The sequence below is a fragment of the Chenopodium album genome, chromosome 26, assembly GCF_948465745.1.
Source record: "Chenopodium album chromosome 26, dcCheAlbu1.1, whole genome shotgun sequence".
In the NCBI taxonomy this organism is placed as follows: domain Eukaryota; kingdom Viridiplantae; phylum Streptophyta; class Magnoliopsida; order Caryophyllales; family Amaranthaceae; genus Chenopodium; species Chenopodium album.
This window is the reverse complement of record NC_137859.1, coordinates 4,214,069-4,232,510: the sequence shown is the minus strand read 5'-3', so window position 1 is coordinate 4,232,510 and position 18,442 is coordinate 4,214,069. Positions and strand designations below refer to the sequence as shown.

The following is an 18,442-nucleotide window of genomic DNA, read 5'->3' as shown; positions in this document are numbered from 1 at the left end:
GTTGTTTCTTCTTGTTGTCATTGTGTTGGTACTCATGTTACCAACCTTAATTTTGTTGTTAATTTTGGTACTCGTGTTACCATCTTTCTAACTGATCTGATGCTCGTGTCACCAGAGATCTCCCAAATTCTCCTTTCGAATATATCTCCTTTATTTTTCCTTTTAATTTTGGTGCTCATGTCACCAAATATTTCTGCTAATGCACTTGTCATTAGCAACCTCTTATTTTCTTCTTCAAAACAAGCTTTCTTCATTATCTTCCTTGCCAAAATTGGCAATTTCCACATCAGCTTTCTTGAACCTGCAATTCTTTCCAACATGGCCGAACTTTTTGCATATCCAACATTGTGCTTTTCCTTTGAAGTAGCAATCTGCACTATCATGGTTAGTTCTCTTACAAATTTTACAAAATAATTTATTCTCCATACCTTTGTATTTTGGTGAATCTTCTTCATCTTCACCCTCGGCCTTCTTCCTGGACCCATTTTTCTTGATTTCTCCTGGTTTAAGAGAAATTTTTGCTGCAAGCGCGGTCTCCATCATGTCTTCATCATTACTTTGACGATTTTTTCTTTGTTCATGGGACTCCAGAGATCCCATAAGTTGTTCAACAGTTATGTTGGATAAATCTTTTGTTTCTTCAATTATTGTAACTATATTATCAAATTTGTCATTTAATGATACTAGAATTTTCTTCACAATTTTTTCATCCGAAATTTCTTCTCCATATGATTTCATTTGATTAACAATCTCGATAATTCTTGAAAAATAATCTTTAACCAACTCATTTTCTTTCATCTTTAAATTTTCAAAATCTCTTCTTAAAGATTGAAGTTTGATACTTCTCACCTTGCTATCTCCCTGGAACTCTTGTTGTAGAATCTCCCATGCCTCCTTTGCTGTATTAGCCCTCATAATTCTTGGAAAAATGGTATCTTTCACCGCGTTTTGTATGAGATATAATGCTTTTGCATCCTTCATCCTTTCCTCCTCAAGTCTCTTCCTTTGAGCATCACTTAGGCTGCTTTCATCTTCAGGTTCATTATAACCTTTATCGGCATAGCTCCATAGTCCATATGACCTTAGCATCGTCTTCATTTTAATTTTCCAAAAATCATAACTTTCTCCCCCAAAAGTTGGAATGGGAAAACTCACATTGTTATTGGCCATTATATATTATGTTGTGTTTGGGATAATATGTGTATGATATTATAGGAAGGCTATGGGTATTGTGGCTCTTGATACCAAATGTTAGAAATTAGGTGAATGGAAGTAGTGGTGGGATAGAAATGTAAGGGCTTTATTGTTGCATGGGTAAATTACATTGCTTAGTTTCTTACATCACAACTACATCATAGCATATTTATAGTTGCATGTATGTCGGTTAATGCATGTTCACCGACTTACATTATAGCTTTCCTATGCATGCTCTAGAATTATCTAGGTTCTAGCTTAGATTAGTTATAGTCTAGATTTTTCTTAGGATAGTTTACTTCTAGATATTTCTTTTGACATAGAATAGGCTAAGTCCTAGATTTTTCTAGATTAGCTATTAGCTTATTTTTAACAAACCATATATAGCTTTGAGCTCCAGCTCGTCGTTGTTTATGGCATGTGTTGTAGTCGAAGTAGCATTGATTTTCATCAGCTGACTTTCTTCTTTTGTGTTTATGGAAGATCTGACTTCCTGCAACTCTGCCTCCAAAATTCCAAATATTCATCAGTCACAAGAATATTCATCAGAATGCTGGAAAGGTGCAACACTGCAACGTGTTCTAGCATGTAATATTAAAAAGACCAAAGTAATTTATAGAGACGCACCTTTCCATTTTTTCCTTCGCCTCCACAACGGAGTTGAGTTCCTTACGAAGAGAATCTATTTCTGCCTGGTTTTGAATGGCCTATGAAAAAAGAAGTTTGACCATGATAGAGAATATCCATAGAATGTTCTCATCCTAGGTTTAGGATATATTTTGTATAAGATTATCTTTGATATCTGTACATATCTTATAGTTACCTAATATGATTAGGTTTCTCATTGTAACCCTATAAATATTGATCAATGGAAATCACTCTAATCAAGGAGAATTAAGTATCAAACTACAGTTAAATTGATTGAAAAGGCGCTCCTGCACTGGCAGATATTCATTTTCCTCTTTGATCGACGATAGCCAAAGTGATGCAGATTCCCAAATCAATTGACCCGCAACAGAGATGAGGTTTATAAAAATAGTTTGAATTCCGATCATCGACTGTACAAACATTTTTAATCCTTTTTCCATTTGTTTATGATAATACCCAAAACTTCTACTATTACAAGTTTGTGTCCCATAATATATAGTTTTTGTTGAAAACTATTTTTAAGAAGCTGAAATTGTAGAAGCTGAATTCTAATCAAAAAGTGTTGATAAGCAAACATTCAGTTACATAAACGGAATTATAAACCTTAACTTAAAAAGGCTCTGAGCATTCAAAACTTTTTTTGCTCAAGTAATTTGCTAAATATGTTGGGCAAATTATTACTATCATAACAGAATGAACGGACCAAGATTTGTCGCTCAAATTTGATTCGAATGTATTACTGTTAGCATCAAACTATGGTACGAGTAGTTGCTAAATCCCTAACATTTGGTCATTCGCTCCCCCAGAATTCATATTCAGAAATATAGTTTGCAATCAGCAGCTACAATATAACACGAGTATGACATCCTACCTTGTTAGAGTTGAGTTGGTTCAAATAGCTCGGTTGTCTGTCAGCAAACAAGGACTCCTTTTCTGTTGATTCATGTCACACTTTGTAAGTCACAAGTGACGTAAACACGTACACGATGACAAAAAAACCTTAATAAAAAAGTCATTACGTGCAGCTGAGCATTTGACGGTTCTGATTCACGCATAAGCTTCCAGTGAATTGCTTCAAGTAACTGCACATTTTTTAAGAAATTGTAATCAAGCCTGCCAGTCATTTACAAGAAATAGAGAGCATAAAATGAGAGTGATGAATCAAAGACCTTGTTCTGCAATGTATTGGTCTGTTCGATCATTCTCTCTTTCACCTTCCTCACAGAGAGATTGTAATCTGTCAAGCAACACACATATTAGCTGTCGCCTGTCGGCCTAAATTATATTTAGTGATTCTTGGAACGACATAGATATTAGCCACTGGAAACCCTTGAAGATCTCTGTTGTGACTTACTACTCTTCTGTGGCAACCCACCATACACATTAGATTTAGTATCTGCTAAATTCATTGTAGATGTTCAAGGAAAGGGCCTTACAAAATTCAAGCACTTGATGGCTAAAAAGATGCAGATTTCCCATCGCAAATCTGTCTTCCTCCTGATTCTTATTAACTTGAGCACGCAAGACCTCTATCTCTTTCAAGTGTTCCTCTTTTTCCTTTAACAACTGGGTCTTTGCAGAGATATTACTGGAAGGCAACAGCTTCTAACCTCTTTCTTCTTGCTTCTCTGAACCTGAGCCTCATTTTCAGGCCTTGTATCCCATCTTGTCTTTGTTTTGCCTAATCAGCAATTCAGCATATAACATCAAATCAAATTCATTCGTAATAACCAACACCATTAGGTATCCGAGGATAATAGCTCTGATGAGAAGAATAAGAGAGTGTTTAAGAGAGAGAGAGCTTGAGAGATAAAGATCGTGTGTACCTTAATTATGAAATATGCTTGGGTATTTATAAGAAAACAGCCATAGGTGGCAAGTTAACATTGTAGGCAACAAGTGCATACATGGCCATAAGCAGCTTTCCACGTGGCTGTGATTAAAGCCGCTATTGAGAATAAGTCGATATGCGTAATAATGGAGAACTAACAACGTAACTTATATTAGCGAGCAAATCTTAACGGTGTTGACAGTATCCATATATACATCCCATACAGGGTGTTCATTAATTTTATTGTAAGAAGGTAATAAGCTTGAGGGTAGCTTAATTATACAAGTTTAGAGACGCACGAATGTTCGTGCGTGTGAATCTATCAAGTATAATTCTTTGGTTTTTTCAAATAGAATTTTTTTTTTTCACATGTTAGTTTTTTAGATGTAGTTTTTACAAAATGATGATATTGTGTTAGTTTTTTTTAGATGGGAGTAGTTTTTTTTTTTTTTAAAGGATGGTATTTTTTTTCTTAAAAAAAGGCAAAAATGAGAGGGGTATTTTGGGAAAGTGAAATTTATCACCCAAAACCCCTTTCACTTTATATATAGGATTTATGGTAACTTTAACCCTTAAAATAAAACTTTTAATTTGTCATTGATTTAAATTTTATTTTAATATATATATATATATATATATATATATATATATATTGAAATCAATACGTAACTTCTTATAGATTCATGATTGATTTTTTTTTTTTGACGGGATAGATTCATGATTAATTGATTGCATACTATGAACGCTAATATGACTAATTTTCTTTAAAAAAAAGATTAATTTAATCTATAATATAATTTCAGAGTTGATTCAATGAGGTTGCAACAAATACCCAATCCTGCTTTCTCATTCAATCCCACCTAAATCTAAATCCCTCCAACAAAATAATTTAATTTAAATTTCAAAAAAATACAAAAAACCAAAAAAAAACTGCCTAATTACATGTGTGGCGTGTAGCAAGTAGCAGTTACCATGAAATGATTAATGATAAAACTACAAAACTAATCCATTAACTGAATACATCTTCAATTTTTTAGGATTTTATACTTTGATAAAATCAAAATAAATGATGGTTAATATCTTCTTTTTTCTTTATAATATTTTTTTCACCTCTTTCATAGTTTATAATTTCTTAAAATTTCCCCCATTTGCATATGCATACTATCATTCCTGTACTAAAATTACCTGTGTGACAATTGAAGTTGGGCTCGCCATCAAATAAGTAGGGGTTCTTTTCCAGATTAGGCCGCCCCACCACTATAATGCTTAATTTACAGAACAACTTTTCTCAATCACCCATATCAACAGAAAATTCAAAGGTAACTTAGTAGAATGAAGTATAAAGTATGACACTTTGATATTTTATACAAGTATGTAGTATCTTTTATATAAATGACGAGTTTACGATGTCTAATTACATAATTCTTAGTTTTATGTAAATTCACACAGATATTTAGTATTTTAGTTAGCTTAAAAAGTTAAAAGTTTGAGATTTGTAGTTTTTGATACAGTTGAATGCAACTCGGTAAGTTTCCTCCTATTTTATCGTCCTTTTCACCTTTATAGTTTTTGGCACGTACTGTTAATATTTTTTATGAGTATATTTTTAATCAAATTTATTTATGTATTGTTTTAATTTTAATTTTTTTTTTTTTTTTGATTTTGCCAGTATAGAGGATTAGTATGAATTATGAATCTGTCGAACGGCCGAAGTCTATACAACCAATAGCAATACATGTTATAGGTCATGGGCCTACAGTAACCGCTTCTGTGTAATTCAAACGGTACCATCTGACCCTTTCCCCTCCTTGCTCTGCTCTAACAAAACCTTGTTAGAAGAGTCGGAGTAAAGGTTTGATAAAATGGTATAGAATTAAATGAATATTGAATAGATTGATAGCATATAAGGTTCTTTTGCTACATACCAGCTGCATAGCTACCTGGTTTTCAGCAATGAGTGCTTGCAATGCCATGTCTTTACGCTATTCCCTCCTAAATGCCCCAACAACAGAGCAACCTCAATTTCTTTCTTGTGAAGAGCATCATCGAACTTGTTAAGAAAACAGCTTGACACATAAATGAGCAAGTGTACACATGTTTAAGCAACAAAAACACAAACCTGGGACAGTCTTTTATTAGAGGCCAAGGGACTCAAGAACCATTTTTTTGAAACAAGGTACTCAAGAACCATCAGCCCTCCCCACTTAAAATCACCAGATGATCCTAGAAAACCCAGTGACATGGCATCATTATCCTGATTTCCAACTCCTCCATTTTCTTAACTACGCAGATGCAACACTTCTTTCTGCATTATGATCAATCAGATGAGTGCAAACAAGTTTCACTTAATTTTGACGACTTAATGTATAATAGCCAACACTAGTCCAACCACAGATAAACAATTTTCTTTTGAAAAGTATTTGATTTTCACAAAAAGAAAAATTATATTAATTTACTAAAAAAGTAAAAATAATAGCACTGGTACAGATTCAACTGTGAACTGAGATTGTTTGGTGACAAGACTTTTGCACAACCTATATAATATGTGTGGATTATTCTCTATTGTATTATTTCTTGGGCAGATATAAGATAGAAATACACTCAATTGCTGAATTTGCAAACTCATGGCAAGGAGGCCAAGGACATCTCATGAAGCATATTCATATACAATGGCCTGAGATGTAATTAATGAACATGAATTTTACCAAATAACCAATATGATGGTATTAATGTAGAATCAGAATTTTTGACAACATACATAGTTCTTTACAAATTTAGCATGCTGACTCACTGAGCGAACTTCAGGGTGCTAAGAGTCCCCAGTGCGTCGAGAAGTTATATTAAGGAAAACAGTACAAAACACACAAAATGTGCCTTCCATTACCATAAGGAGGCAGCTGAAATATGGAACTCAGGTTAATAAAAAAAAAAAAAGGAAAACTCCATATCTGCTTCAGCAACATTATAAACTCTGCCTTCACCTCCAAATCGAAGAGCAAAATACAAGATTGCTAAATGAACACTAGCATGTATAGGAACGAAATATGAACCCTTTGCCTGGTTCAGATTTCCAATACATTTCAGAGTTAGCTAAACATACAGGATTTGAGTGAAGCGATGATGTGTTACGCCATTGGATTCCCACTTCAATTTTACCACCATTCATTAAGCACTCAAATTAAAATTTTGAAAATTTTGCACTATAAAAGAGCTGTTTTTTTTTTTTTAACACATCCTAGACTTAAGAGGAAAAATACTTACAAGTCAATAACATAGGTGAATATACTGTGAGAACGACTACTTGCACAATTCATATTAGCGGCAGCCACCTTTCTGTTTGCAGCACCCTAGATAGAATTCATGTTTACAATTAACCGTTTCATGTTTAAGTATTGAAGATGGCAAGTGGTATCATCACAAAATTTTGCTAGCTGATAAGTTTAAAATTGTAAGTCATCTCTTAGAGGTTCCTGGTAAAATTATAAATTGTAACTGTTATTCATTCAGGATGCCCCTAGTAAAGAGGCAAAATTCAAGAGGTTCAAAAATCATGTCAAGAGTTGAGAACACTTGAGATCAACTTCTTAACAAAACATGCTCTAACCAAAACCTGAAAATAACTTTTAGACTCTTGCAAAGAACTAAAGCATATTATTCATCATGCAAGCTTAAGCATGCTTGTACAATCTTATCAAGGTTTTTAGTAGGTTGAGTATGTGTTTAGTTAGGTGGGTGACGTGGGTCATTGCCTGAAGAAGCTGTTGCATATATAACATCTTGAGCACTTGTAACGTCTAACTCAGATTTTCAACATGAATGCCTTTCTTCAAGTCTTTTCTAATATGGAAATGAGCAGGGGTGTAAGCTTTGAAAAGAAGTTACTAGACAATATAACATGGCAATTTATACTTCAATAATCATCAACCCAGAGACTCAATTCAACTGACAAGCACAATGAAAAGCAAAGAGTTTATGACCTCACTGCTACAATGCTCATTATGGCTCTCTATGTGATATACAAAGAACAATATAAATAACAAGAGTGATCTCGTAATTTTCGATTCACTCAGGATCCTTACCTGTAAGTTCACTGATGATGGGTATAAAAGATCAAGGATCTGTTCATTGTAGAGCTTCAAGAATGAGCATTTACATGTAAAACGGAACTTTTCTTCTCTCTGAACCTCTTTTTCCTGTTATATTACAATATTATTGTTATACTACAATCAAGAGTAAAGAAACAAGATCACAAATGAAATTTGTAGTATATACTACAATCAGATCTAATGTTATTGCTTATCTAGCAACTACAAGAACTAATCTGACTATTTTCACTAATCTATTTAAAAAGTGAAGCAAGCATAATATACTAATCTTAAGTCTGAGAAAAAATTAAACAGCAATGATTATTAATTGTTGTAAGTTGTCTATAATTTAAATAAGATACATGTAAGTTTTGACTTGATCTAATTCAAAATCAGTGCCTAACAGTGATAGTCTATTAGTCATTGCAGCTTAAACTGTATCAAAGAATCTACTATGGAAGAGATTTAAAGTAATAACTGCTCAAACCCCACTTTGCTCGTAATTTCTTTTTCAGAAAAAAAAAAGCCTTTTGAATCCTGGAAAAGAGGTGCTCAAACACCCTAGGTGTCATTCCACAATCAATACTATGTCGGCGAGTGCCACCTTCAATATCTATTGACATTGTGCGGGTTTTTCCACTTCCGGTCTGCCAATAAGATATGCAAAGTTAAAGAGCCTTTAAAAAAATCACTAGAACAACATTGCAACTTCTGTAGAGAACAAAAACACGAAACACTCTAATTCCCAGAAGACAAAACTACATTAAAATGCATGTCTTTTTATTTCGCCTTCACAGATAAAAGCCTTAGCATAGAAGTACAAAATAATCTTTTCAAACTCCAAAATTGGTAGCTTAATGAAATGCATTCTTTCATATTCTACTGGACATAAAAGTGATTACCTATTCATAGAGCTAGACCACTTGATCTAAAGAAATCCACAAGCCAACAATTTTCCTTAGCTAGTATGATCGCCATTTCATGTGCTTCAGCTTCTCTTTGACTTGCTGCTGCAATGACATCAACCATGGCTTTGAGCTCTAGCTGGTCATTGTTTATGCCATGTGTCACGGTCGAAGTAGCATCGATTTTCATTTGTTGGCTTACTTCTTTTGTGTTTATGGGAGATCTGACTGCCTGCAACTCGGCCTCCAAATCCTTGATATGCCTGCAAGATGTGAGTTTCTGGTAAGCCTGATCGGTCACAAGAATCATCAGAATTCTGGAAAGTGCAACACTGCGACGTGTTCTGACATGTAATATTAAAAAGACCAAAGTAGTTTATGGAGACACACCTTTCCATTTTTTCCTTCCCCTCCACAAAGGAGTTGATTTTCATACAAAGAGAATCTTTTTCTGCCTGGTTTTGAACGGTCAAAAAAGTTTGACCATCAGCTAATGAAAAAGCTCAAAGCTTAAAAGAACAATGAATTCAGAGAAAATCAGGTATCAAACTACAGTTAAAAATTGATTCAAAAGGGGCTCCAGTGACCTGCACTGGCAGAAATTCATTTTCCTCTTTGATTGACGATAGCCAAAGTGATGCAGATTCCTGAATCAATAGAACCACAACAGGTATGAGGTTTATAAAAATAGTTTGAATTCAGATCATCAATTTTACAAATTTTTTTAATCTTCTCATTTGTTTATGATAAAACCTCTACTATTACATGTTTAAATCCCATAATGTTATTGCTGAAGTAAAGACTTCTGTTAAGAAAAAACTGAGCATTGTAAATGCTGAATACTAATCAAAAAGTGTTAAGCAAAACGTTATCAAGTTAACTTTAATTGTGCTCCAGTGACTTGCACTCGCAGACATACATTTTCCTCTTTGATTGATGATTGCCAAGATAATGCAAATTTTTGAATCAATAGACCCATAACAGATACGAGGTTTATAAAAATAGTTTGAATACAGATCATTAGATATACACAGATCATCAATTGCACAAACATTTTTTTTTTATCTTTTTTCTAATTGTTTATGATAATACCCAACACCTCTACTATTACATGTTTATATCCCATAATGTTATTGCTGAAGACTAAACATTGTAGATGCTGAATACTAATAAAAAAGTGTTAAGGAGACATTCAGTTACATGATACAGAATCATGCTTATAGCTTTAAAAGGCTCTCAACATTCCAAAAGTTATTTTGCAGATGTTGGGAAAAATATTGCTATAAATAAAAAAAAACAAACCAAATTTTCTCAATAATATATTCATGTGCTACCCCCAGAATGAATATGCAAAAATATAGTTAGCACTCAGCAGACAGCAGCTAAACATACGAGTATTTTTTACCAATCTTTTTCAAATGTCACTATGCCATATTGCCAATTTCACATCACTCCAAATTTGAACTAAGTGATTTAAAACAGTAATTAGTGCTAGCTTAAGATTTCCTACTAGAACAGAACATGCGAGTACAACGTCCTACCTTGTTAGAGTTGAGCTGGTCCAAATCACAAACACACGTGTACAACATCCTGCCTTGTTCGAGTTGAGCTGGTACTAATCGCACGAACTGTCTGTCAGCAAAAAAGGACTCCTTTTCTGCTGATTCATGTCAAAGTCATGAGTGAAACTTAACATGATGACAAAAATCTTTATAAAAATCATTAAAGACACCTAACCATTGGGCAGTTCTGATTCATGCATCAGCTTCCAATCAAGTGCTTCAAGTAACTGCACATCAGCACATTGTTAACAATAGTAGTCAAGCCTGCTAGTCATTTACAAGAAGCAGAGAGCACAAAATGAGAGTTATCATTTAAAGACCTTGCTTGCTCTGCTATTGTTTGGCCTTCCTCACAGAAAGATTGTAATCTGTCAAGCAACACATATAATAGCTGTCGGCCCAAAGTATATAAACAAGATTGCAATGTGATTTCTTTATACATACAAACTCTATAGTCCTTAATGCATATAAATAATAACTAACCTTTTCTCTGTTGTTTGTTCAACGGCTTCATCATATCTGATCTTTTTAACTTGTAAAACTCATCAGCTCGCATTTCACGCAATCTGTTTTTGCTCTCTGCAACATTTGCAAACCAATTCTTATGCAGATCTTCCATCTTCTTACGCTTTTCTGGGTCATCAACAAATTTGATTTGACCCCAACCAGGGGGCATTTTCTGCCATGTTTTTGCTGTTCATTTTGTACAAGAAAAATGAATAAGTCTCACCCAAGTGCAGGTTGTGAAAGCTACATGTCATATTGAAATTGTGAATGGAGGTCTTTGAGTTGTGCTTATCTTACTTGAAAGCTACATGTCTTACTTGTAATATGCAATGATAAAGGGATAAAGTAGTACATACCTCGGATGAATTTCTCATACATATTATTGGCATATTGTTCTTCTAATCTCCTAGTAGCTCTTGTTCTAGGATTTTCTCTTTTGACTATTTTCACAAGACAAATCAATTCCTGAGTTGTTTTAATGCCATAAGTAGCAAGAGTCTTCCAGTGGTGCTCTTCCAAATTTCCATGGATAGAAATATATGTCAAAAGTTTACAAAATGAAGACCATCCTCTAAAGATGTCTAACATTTTATCATCTACTGCAATTTTGGCATTTCCTCTAAGAAATCCTTTTTCAGCCCCTTCCTCAGCGATTGAAAATCTATTAGGTTCACAAAAGTTATAAGCAATGGCATGAAGTGATAAGCATTTTGCACGTGCAGAGGAAGACACTAAATGTAAAAGAGACAAGGCCAAAAGTACACTTTCGGGCTCTAATGTTTTCAACTTTGCAACATATTCTTTACTTATCTCGCCACTCACTTTACAATGATAGCTAGCATCCCAATTTGCATACGTGGCTCCTTCTAATCTTGTGAACCCATCACGAACTATCACCCAATTTGCAGAATTTCTTATTGCTTCATCTGATGTAACAAGAGCATATCCAACAACATACAAATCTTCTTTCCTAATCAAAAAGGAACTACTTACATCCTTATTCTCGTGAACTCCTTCAATTTTCAATATCATGATGGGATTAAATGTATCACGGAATGTACAACTCTTGCCAGAAATGACTGTTCCACCAATTGTGCTCAAAGATCTAACCCAACCTATTAACCCATTGTACTGTTGAACTATAGACCTCCTATCAATGTTATTCAAATTAAACGAGTAGCAATCCTCCGGACGAAGACAGCTTAAATCTCTCAAACTGCAACAACGTTGAAAAAAAATACAATAAAAAATAGGAATATTTCGAAATTTAAAACATTACTACAAACAAAAAAATATTTGACTTATCATACATCTTTCCTACTTAGAATTATAAGTTCTTTGTTAAGTTACAACATAAAAATATAGTGAGAAGTGACAATGGTTTGCAAAGCCCCTAATTTTTTAATCGATAAACCCTAATATTATAATATGCCTTGATTGTTTGATGGTTTAATTATTGAATTAAAGTCTAGCAAACAAGTGTTTATCATGATAATTTGAACCAAAATTTCACAACAGCATTTCTCACCTAGTTAAAAAAATACTGAAAATTTTCAATTTAGAAAGAAGTAAAAACTTACTGAAGTATAGTTTCATCATCAATATCTACAAATGAGACTGTTGCCATTTTTGAACTATTCACTAGTAGAGAAAAGCCTGCACGAATAAGAAATTTAAGCAGAATTATTCATATTTGTTATTTCGAATAACATCGCAAGAACTTTTCAGCTAAGCACATATAACTATTTGTCACAGCCCAATAGACATAATGCAGATTCTGTACCACAAATCCACAATAATACTTTATCACTTCAATTGCATTACATGTATATCTACTCTACAAATAAATCTGCCAGCAGATCAAAGTACGCATAATGTTGAACCAATCAACCGAAGTTACTAAACTATTCACCACCATTTAGCTGCATTATTGAAAAAAAAAGGATCTTGGAAAAAAAAAATGATATACATGCAAATAAAGTATGTTATTGTGTGCATTTAGCAAGACACCATGACAATTTGCTAGATTACACAAGTTACCTTTACATAGTTACGAGTTTCTAAAAGTACATTATCTAACAAGTACATTGAAGATTTTACTTCCATCTATATGAGATGTCAAGGTTATACTCCATTTATTTTCTTTCTGCATATGACATTTTTGCGCATCATGTTAGGCAATATGAAAATTTCACATTTGAAAACAAAGCTAAATAAGAAAATGGAAAATAGTTAATATTACAAGATTCGCCACATCGTTCTAACATAAAACATGGTGGGTTTTGCATAAACATCATCAATTTGTACCTGTATAAAACAGCTTTTCCTCAATATCTGTCTTCAAAAATTGATACTTGTCTACTAAATGTCTAAATCACATCATTTGTGAGTAACTACCACATTTAAAACTATCTTGAATACACTTAGCAAAGTTCATCTATGAAACTGACATAAGCACTAATACTCAATGCTGCAAGTGAGGTAAGATAATGACGTTGTTGAGGGCAATCTGTTTTGATTTACATCTTGCATAATGCATATATACACTATATGCATTAGAGTTGATTAATCTTGTATAAAGGTTGCATGTCATCACCAATTCATGTAACATAGAAACCTCCTCTTCTAATTAATCTCAACTTAACATTCTTTGTATGATACTAAGATAGCAATTAAAATACACATGATAAAAAAAAGTTATGCAGTAGCCTGTACTACCTCCCCGGCTCCCTTGACTAGCAAACATGGTAGTGATGGTTCATAGAGGGGAAAAAAATGGACAATCATAAAAGCACTACATACGAAGAACACTTTACACATCTAAACATGTAGAGAAAGACAAGAGCATAGAACCAGTCAAACCTATTCTATTTAACTATATTTGTGACATTTATAATACCCCTTCCTTGGGCAATTTCAGAAAATGAAAGCATATTTTATTAGAGCTTCTCATCATAGTTTAATGAAATGTGATAAACAAGTCTTATTCTTACGAAGTTGAAGCAAATAATAGCAATGCTGATGCTATACATCTATTCTATTCAAAAAGGTATATTAATGCATACATAACAATAGTAATTAAGTTACATAAATCCAAGTAAATCAATGCAAAGCCACATTCTACTAGTAAATCCAAGTCTGCCATATCATTTACTTGATGGGTTCTTGACAATAAAAACTCGGAAGCTACGCGCATATTCCGAATTAACAACTCTTCCCTATCATGCTAATAATTGAAACAATTAGAATCATCACACATTCCCACATATGACCTACATTGACGATTTTTATACAATTTATTTCTTGAACTGCCCAGTACCCAATAACAATTCTTAGACATTTAAAGGATCTAGAAAATGAACTTAAATGTAACATTTACCCAGCACTAAATTTCTACAGCTACCCATAACAATTCTTGAGGATTTAAGCTTCCATTAATTTAGGCATAAATGCAAGCAAAAAAAACACGTAAATTGGTTCACATTTCTAAATTTTTTTTTTTTTTTTTTTTGAGGACTGGTTCACATTTCTAATTGAAAAAACTAAAATAACCCAAAAAAATCGAAGCCGCTTCCGACAAACCTCGCAATTCAATTTAATTGAATCCTTGCAAGAACCCAACAAAAACCCAGATAAAAAATGATTAGTACAATAAATTAATCTTTCTGGGTCAATTCTAAGCTACCCACATACCCCATTAATGCTCTTAAAATGGAAAAAATGGAAAACCCAGTTCAAATTCATAGAAAACATCAAGAAAAATACCCATGAAAACAAACCTTGCTTTGTTCCTCACTAAAACGGAACTCCAATTTTCGCCGGATTTGCCTCACTGGATCAAACAGAGGTAGAAGAGAAAGAAAATCTTAGGGGTAGAAGAGAGAGAAAAATCTGCGACTGGAAAGGAAAAGAAAAAGGTGTTGTGGCGGTGGTGGTGGTGGTGGTGGTGGTGATGGTGGTGGCAGCCTAAGAAGGTTGAGGAGGGGAAAGGTAAGAGTAAGAGTTCATTCTTTCCTTGGTCAAAACTTGGTCAACTCTAACTTGACTTGGCCAAAATTCGGTTCAAGTTGGCTCGACTCGTGATACTAACGAGCTCAAATTGAGTAACCTCTAACCCGACTTGATAAACTTGTGAGTCCAATGTTAGTGATGATTTTGATTGATGTTCTACAAATTTTTTTAGTAATAATACAACTAGGTTATTCATGGCAGTATGGACTCCACTTAACGAGTTATGAGACGGAATCTGTTAAGTGGTGGTAAAATCTATTTTCTTAAATAATAAAATTTGTGTTTTTTTTTGTTTTTTTTTTTTTTTTTTTTGTGTATGTTAAAAAAATAAAAACCATTTTCGATTGTTATTTGAAGGTGGTAAAAGTCAAATTTTTCTATTTTTAATGGTAGTCAATTTTTATTTAGACTATCAATGGTAGCCCTCTATTATTAAAAACTTACATCTGTAACCTTACTACACTAAAATCGTTAAATATCCATTAAATTTAACCACGGTGCATCATGTTCACACTCTTCAACCATTTTATTTCTCTCTCTTTACCTTCATTCATCTTTCATGGCTTCCACCACCAATCCGAAAATTCTCCGTCCACAACAACTAAACACCCCCTCTCTGTCCCCCTTTCACCGCAACAACCCCCCCCCCTTAAATTGGCCACATCTAAAGCCATCACCCACCACGAAAAGTCCACACGAAACTACTACCCGCTTAAACCCCAACCCACAAACTCTAAGCCGGCAATTGTCATTGCGGTGGTGCGAGGGCGGTGATGTTAAATTTTGGGGGAAATATGTCTCTGTATTTCTCATTGTATTTTCCCCTTGATAATATTAAGCCACATTACAATATATATAGACAATAATAGAAATATCAAACTCTAATATTCCCTAGTTAGTGTTCCGGATGTGCTCCGGTAACTTGACTCTTGGGATCCGTAAAGGTTTATTGGCCAATTAAGTACCTGCACTGTCAATGCAAATTAGCTAACCCGGGGGAATATCCGAGGATAATCGCTCTGATGAGAAGAATAAGAGAGTGTTTAAGAGAGAGAGAGCTTGAGAGATAAAGATCGTGTGTACCTTAATTATGAAATATGCTTGGGTATTTATAAGAAAACAGCCATAGGTGGCAAGTTAACATTGTAGGCAACAAGTGCATACATGGCCATAAGCAGCTTTCCACGTGGCTGGAGAACTAACAACGTAACTTATATTAGCGAGCAAATCTTAACGGTGTTGACAGTATCCATACATCCCATACAGGGTGTTCATTAATTTTATTGTAAGAAGGTAATAAGCTTGAGGGTAACTTAATTATATTTATGGTAACTTTAACCCTTAAAATAAAACTTTTAATTTGTCATTGATTTAAATTTTATTTTAATATATATATATATATATATATATATATATATATATATATATATATATATATATATATATTGAAATCAATACGTAACTTCTTATAGATTCATGATTGATTTTTTTTTTTTTTGACGGGATAGATTCATGATTAATTGATTGCATACTATGAACGCTAATATGACTAATTTTCTTTAAAAAAAGATTAATTTAATACATTATAATATACGAGTAATATAAGTTTTTTTGTAACATAAAATTTATTATTAGAAAAATAATAACTTTAGTATAAACTATAAAATTAACGTAATAAGATCTTTTTTTTTGTGAGATAATAATATTAACAAGATATTTTTGTTTTTTTTATTGAATTATTTTTTATATGACAAATTAATTTATATTATACTCTTATCTTTTGTATATGGAATAATTTGAAAGACCATGCATGACCTAGTTTGGTCTAAAATAAATAATTAGCTAGATTAGGATGAATATAATAAGGTAATCGTGAATCAAACATAGTTTTAGTAAAGGCGATTGAAGCACACTCTACGTTCTCCATTGTATTTCCATCTTCCTTTTAACCTGCGTCCGAGGTAATATAATGATTGTAATCATTGAATATCAGTATCATAGTCTAGGGTTTTTTTGTTAATTTAATTCTAAGTATACTCAATTTAGTGTTCTTCTAAACTTGATTATTGTGCTGTTGATTATAATTTCTAAATCCGAATTTGTTTCTGGAGACTTAGGGCCTGTTCACATTTACTGAACTGAGTTGAACTAAACTGAACTGAACTGAACTGAACTGAGCTGAAATGAATATTTTTATGTGAGAGGGAAATTAAGAGCTGAACTGAACTAAACTGAAATGATTGGAACTGAACTGAACTGATTAGAGCTGAACTGAAATGTGAACAGGCCCTTAGCTTAATTTGATATTCAAATCAAATTTGCCTTTATTATTAGGATTACACTATGAGATTGGACCTTTTCTTAAAGAATAGATGAATAAATAATCTTATACGTACTGATTTGGCAGCTAAGGCACACAAATATATAATGATACAATCTCATGTTTCCTACTCCTACCACGACTCTATCTTATGGTAATTTTAGAAATAGGAAGTTAATAAGTACTCCATAGGAAAAGATATCCTAATAATAAGATAATATAATTAAGGATATAAAGTCAAACATAATGAGTTTTTAAGTCGAACATATTGAGTCATATATTCTTGTGCGCCAAGGAGTGTTATCCCAATTTCAATCTTGTGCGCCAAGGTCGGTTCATATGTACCCAAGAATAAAAGGTTGGTTTAATTATTCCCCAAAGAAAAGGCGGTTTATGTCTAACAACTATTTGTTAAAGCTCATTTCGTTTTTTTCTTTTAATTCTTGATTGATCAATATTTCAGATTTCTCCCTAATATCGAGATTTTTTTTTTCTTTTTTTTTTGGTGAAAATACAGACTGAATTCTCAAGTTTTCCATATACAATGTCTACGAGTAAGAAGAAATGGGTAGATGTTGAGCACCCAGAATATGTCGATTTCATGAAAAGTGTTGCGGAAGATGATACTGATCCTTGGTATGCTGAGCGCACGTGCTAAGCAAATACTGGAATCGGATTATTGTGAGCCTCGTAATCCTCACATTCCAGCATCACCTTTGTTCGAGTTGTCGTCTATCAAAATCTCCAGGGACTTGTTTCTAGATATGGATATGAGAAAGAGATATGATAATAATGATGTTCAAGGACTCGCTTCTAGTTGTGTAATTGAATTATATGGTCATATTAGATTGGTTGATGACAAGGGAAACATATTTACCCTCTTCCAATTAGATCATAAACACGCCAAAATCGTGATTTTGGAAGATGATTTATCGGTCATCCTTCAAAAATCTCAATTAGGTATCCCTAGATGTCTTCCCAAAAACCTCCGGTTACATATTTTACTTATCGATAGGATCCGAGATGTTGTATTCTTTAACGATTGGAAGTTTTTAAATTTCTCTCGGGAAGTTGATTACGACATTGTGCAACATTGCACCCTCAATTACAATGTCGAACACACTACACGTAGGCTTGAAAGTTCCCTTGAAATGGGTTACACAATATTTCATTGTGCAATACTTGCTTGTATAACCATTACTTTTCTTAGTGTTGGAAGTGATCAAATTGATTCCGAGAAAGTGAAATTGAAACTTGGAGCATCGATTATACTTAGGAATAGGAAAGTATTCCATGAGCTTTTTGACGGGTCTTTAAATTTAAAATTTGGGGTTCCTACTGAGTTGTGTGTGTTAGATGTGCCAGTATACGCGCCATTA

General features: G+C 33.4%; 1 protein-coding gene and 1 pseudogene across 1 annotated transcript; both read right to left on the bottom strand.

The window, feature by feature from the left end:
• On the bottom strand, positions 1 to 1,290 carry LOC145618420 (uncharacterized). The gene is made up of 2 exons (XM_081673189.1): positions 429 to 1,290; positions 1 to 371 (listed from the first exon to the last, which is right to left on the bottom strand). The coding sequence occupies exons 1-2, from the start codon at positions 1,168 to 1,170 to the stop codon at positions 235 to 237; spliced, it is 879 nt and encodes a 292-aa protein (XP_081529315.1). The 5' UTR covers positions 1,171 to 1,290; the 3' UTR covers positions 1 to 234.
• A 5,473-nt stretch (positions 1,291 to 6,763) lies between these two features.
• Positions 6,764 to 8,426, bottom strand: LOC145616200 (kinesin-like protein KIN-12E; annotated as a pseudogene).
• Positions 8,427 to 18,442: the final 10,016 nt, after the last annotated feature.

What these genes read in the sequence shown, in the direction of transcription:
- LOC145618420 (XM_081673189.1), bottom strand. Translation starts at nt 1,170, where the DNA reads ATGGCCAATAACAATGTGAGTTTTCCCATTCCAACTTTTGGGGGAGAA. An exon ending in AGATTCACCAAAATACAAAG is followed by an intron (nt 372 to 428) that starts GTATGGAGAATA and finishes ATGATAGTGCAG; the next exon opens with ATTGCTACTTCAAAGGAAAA.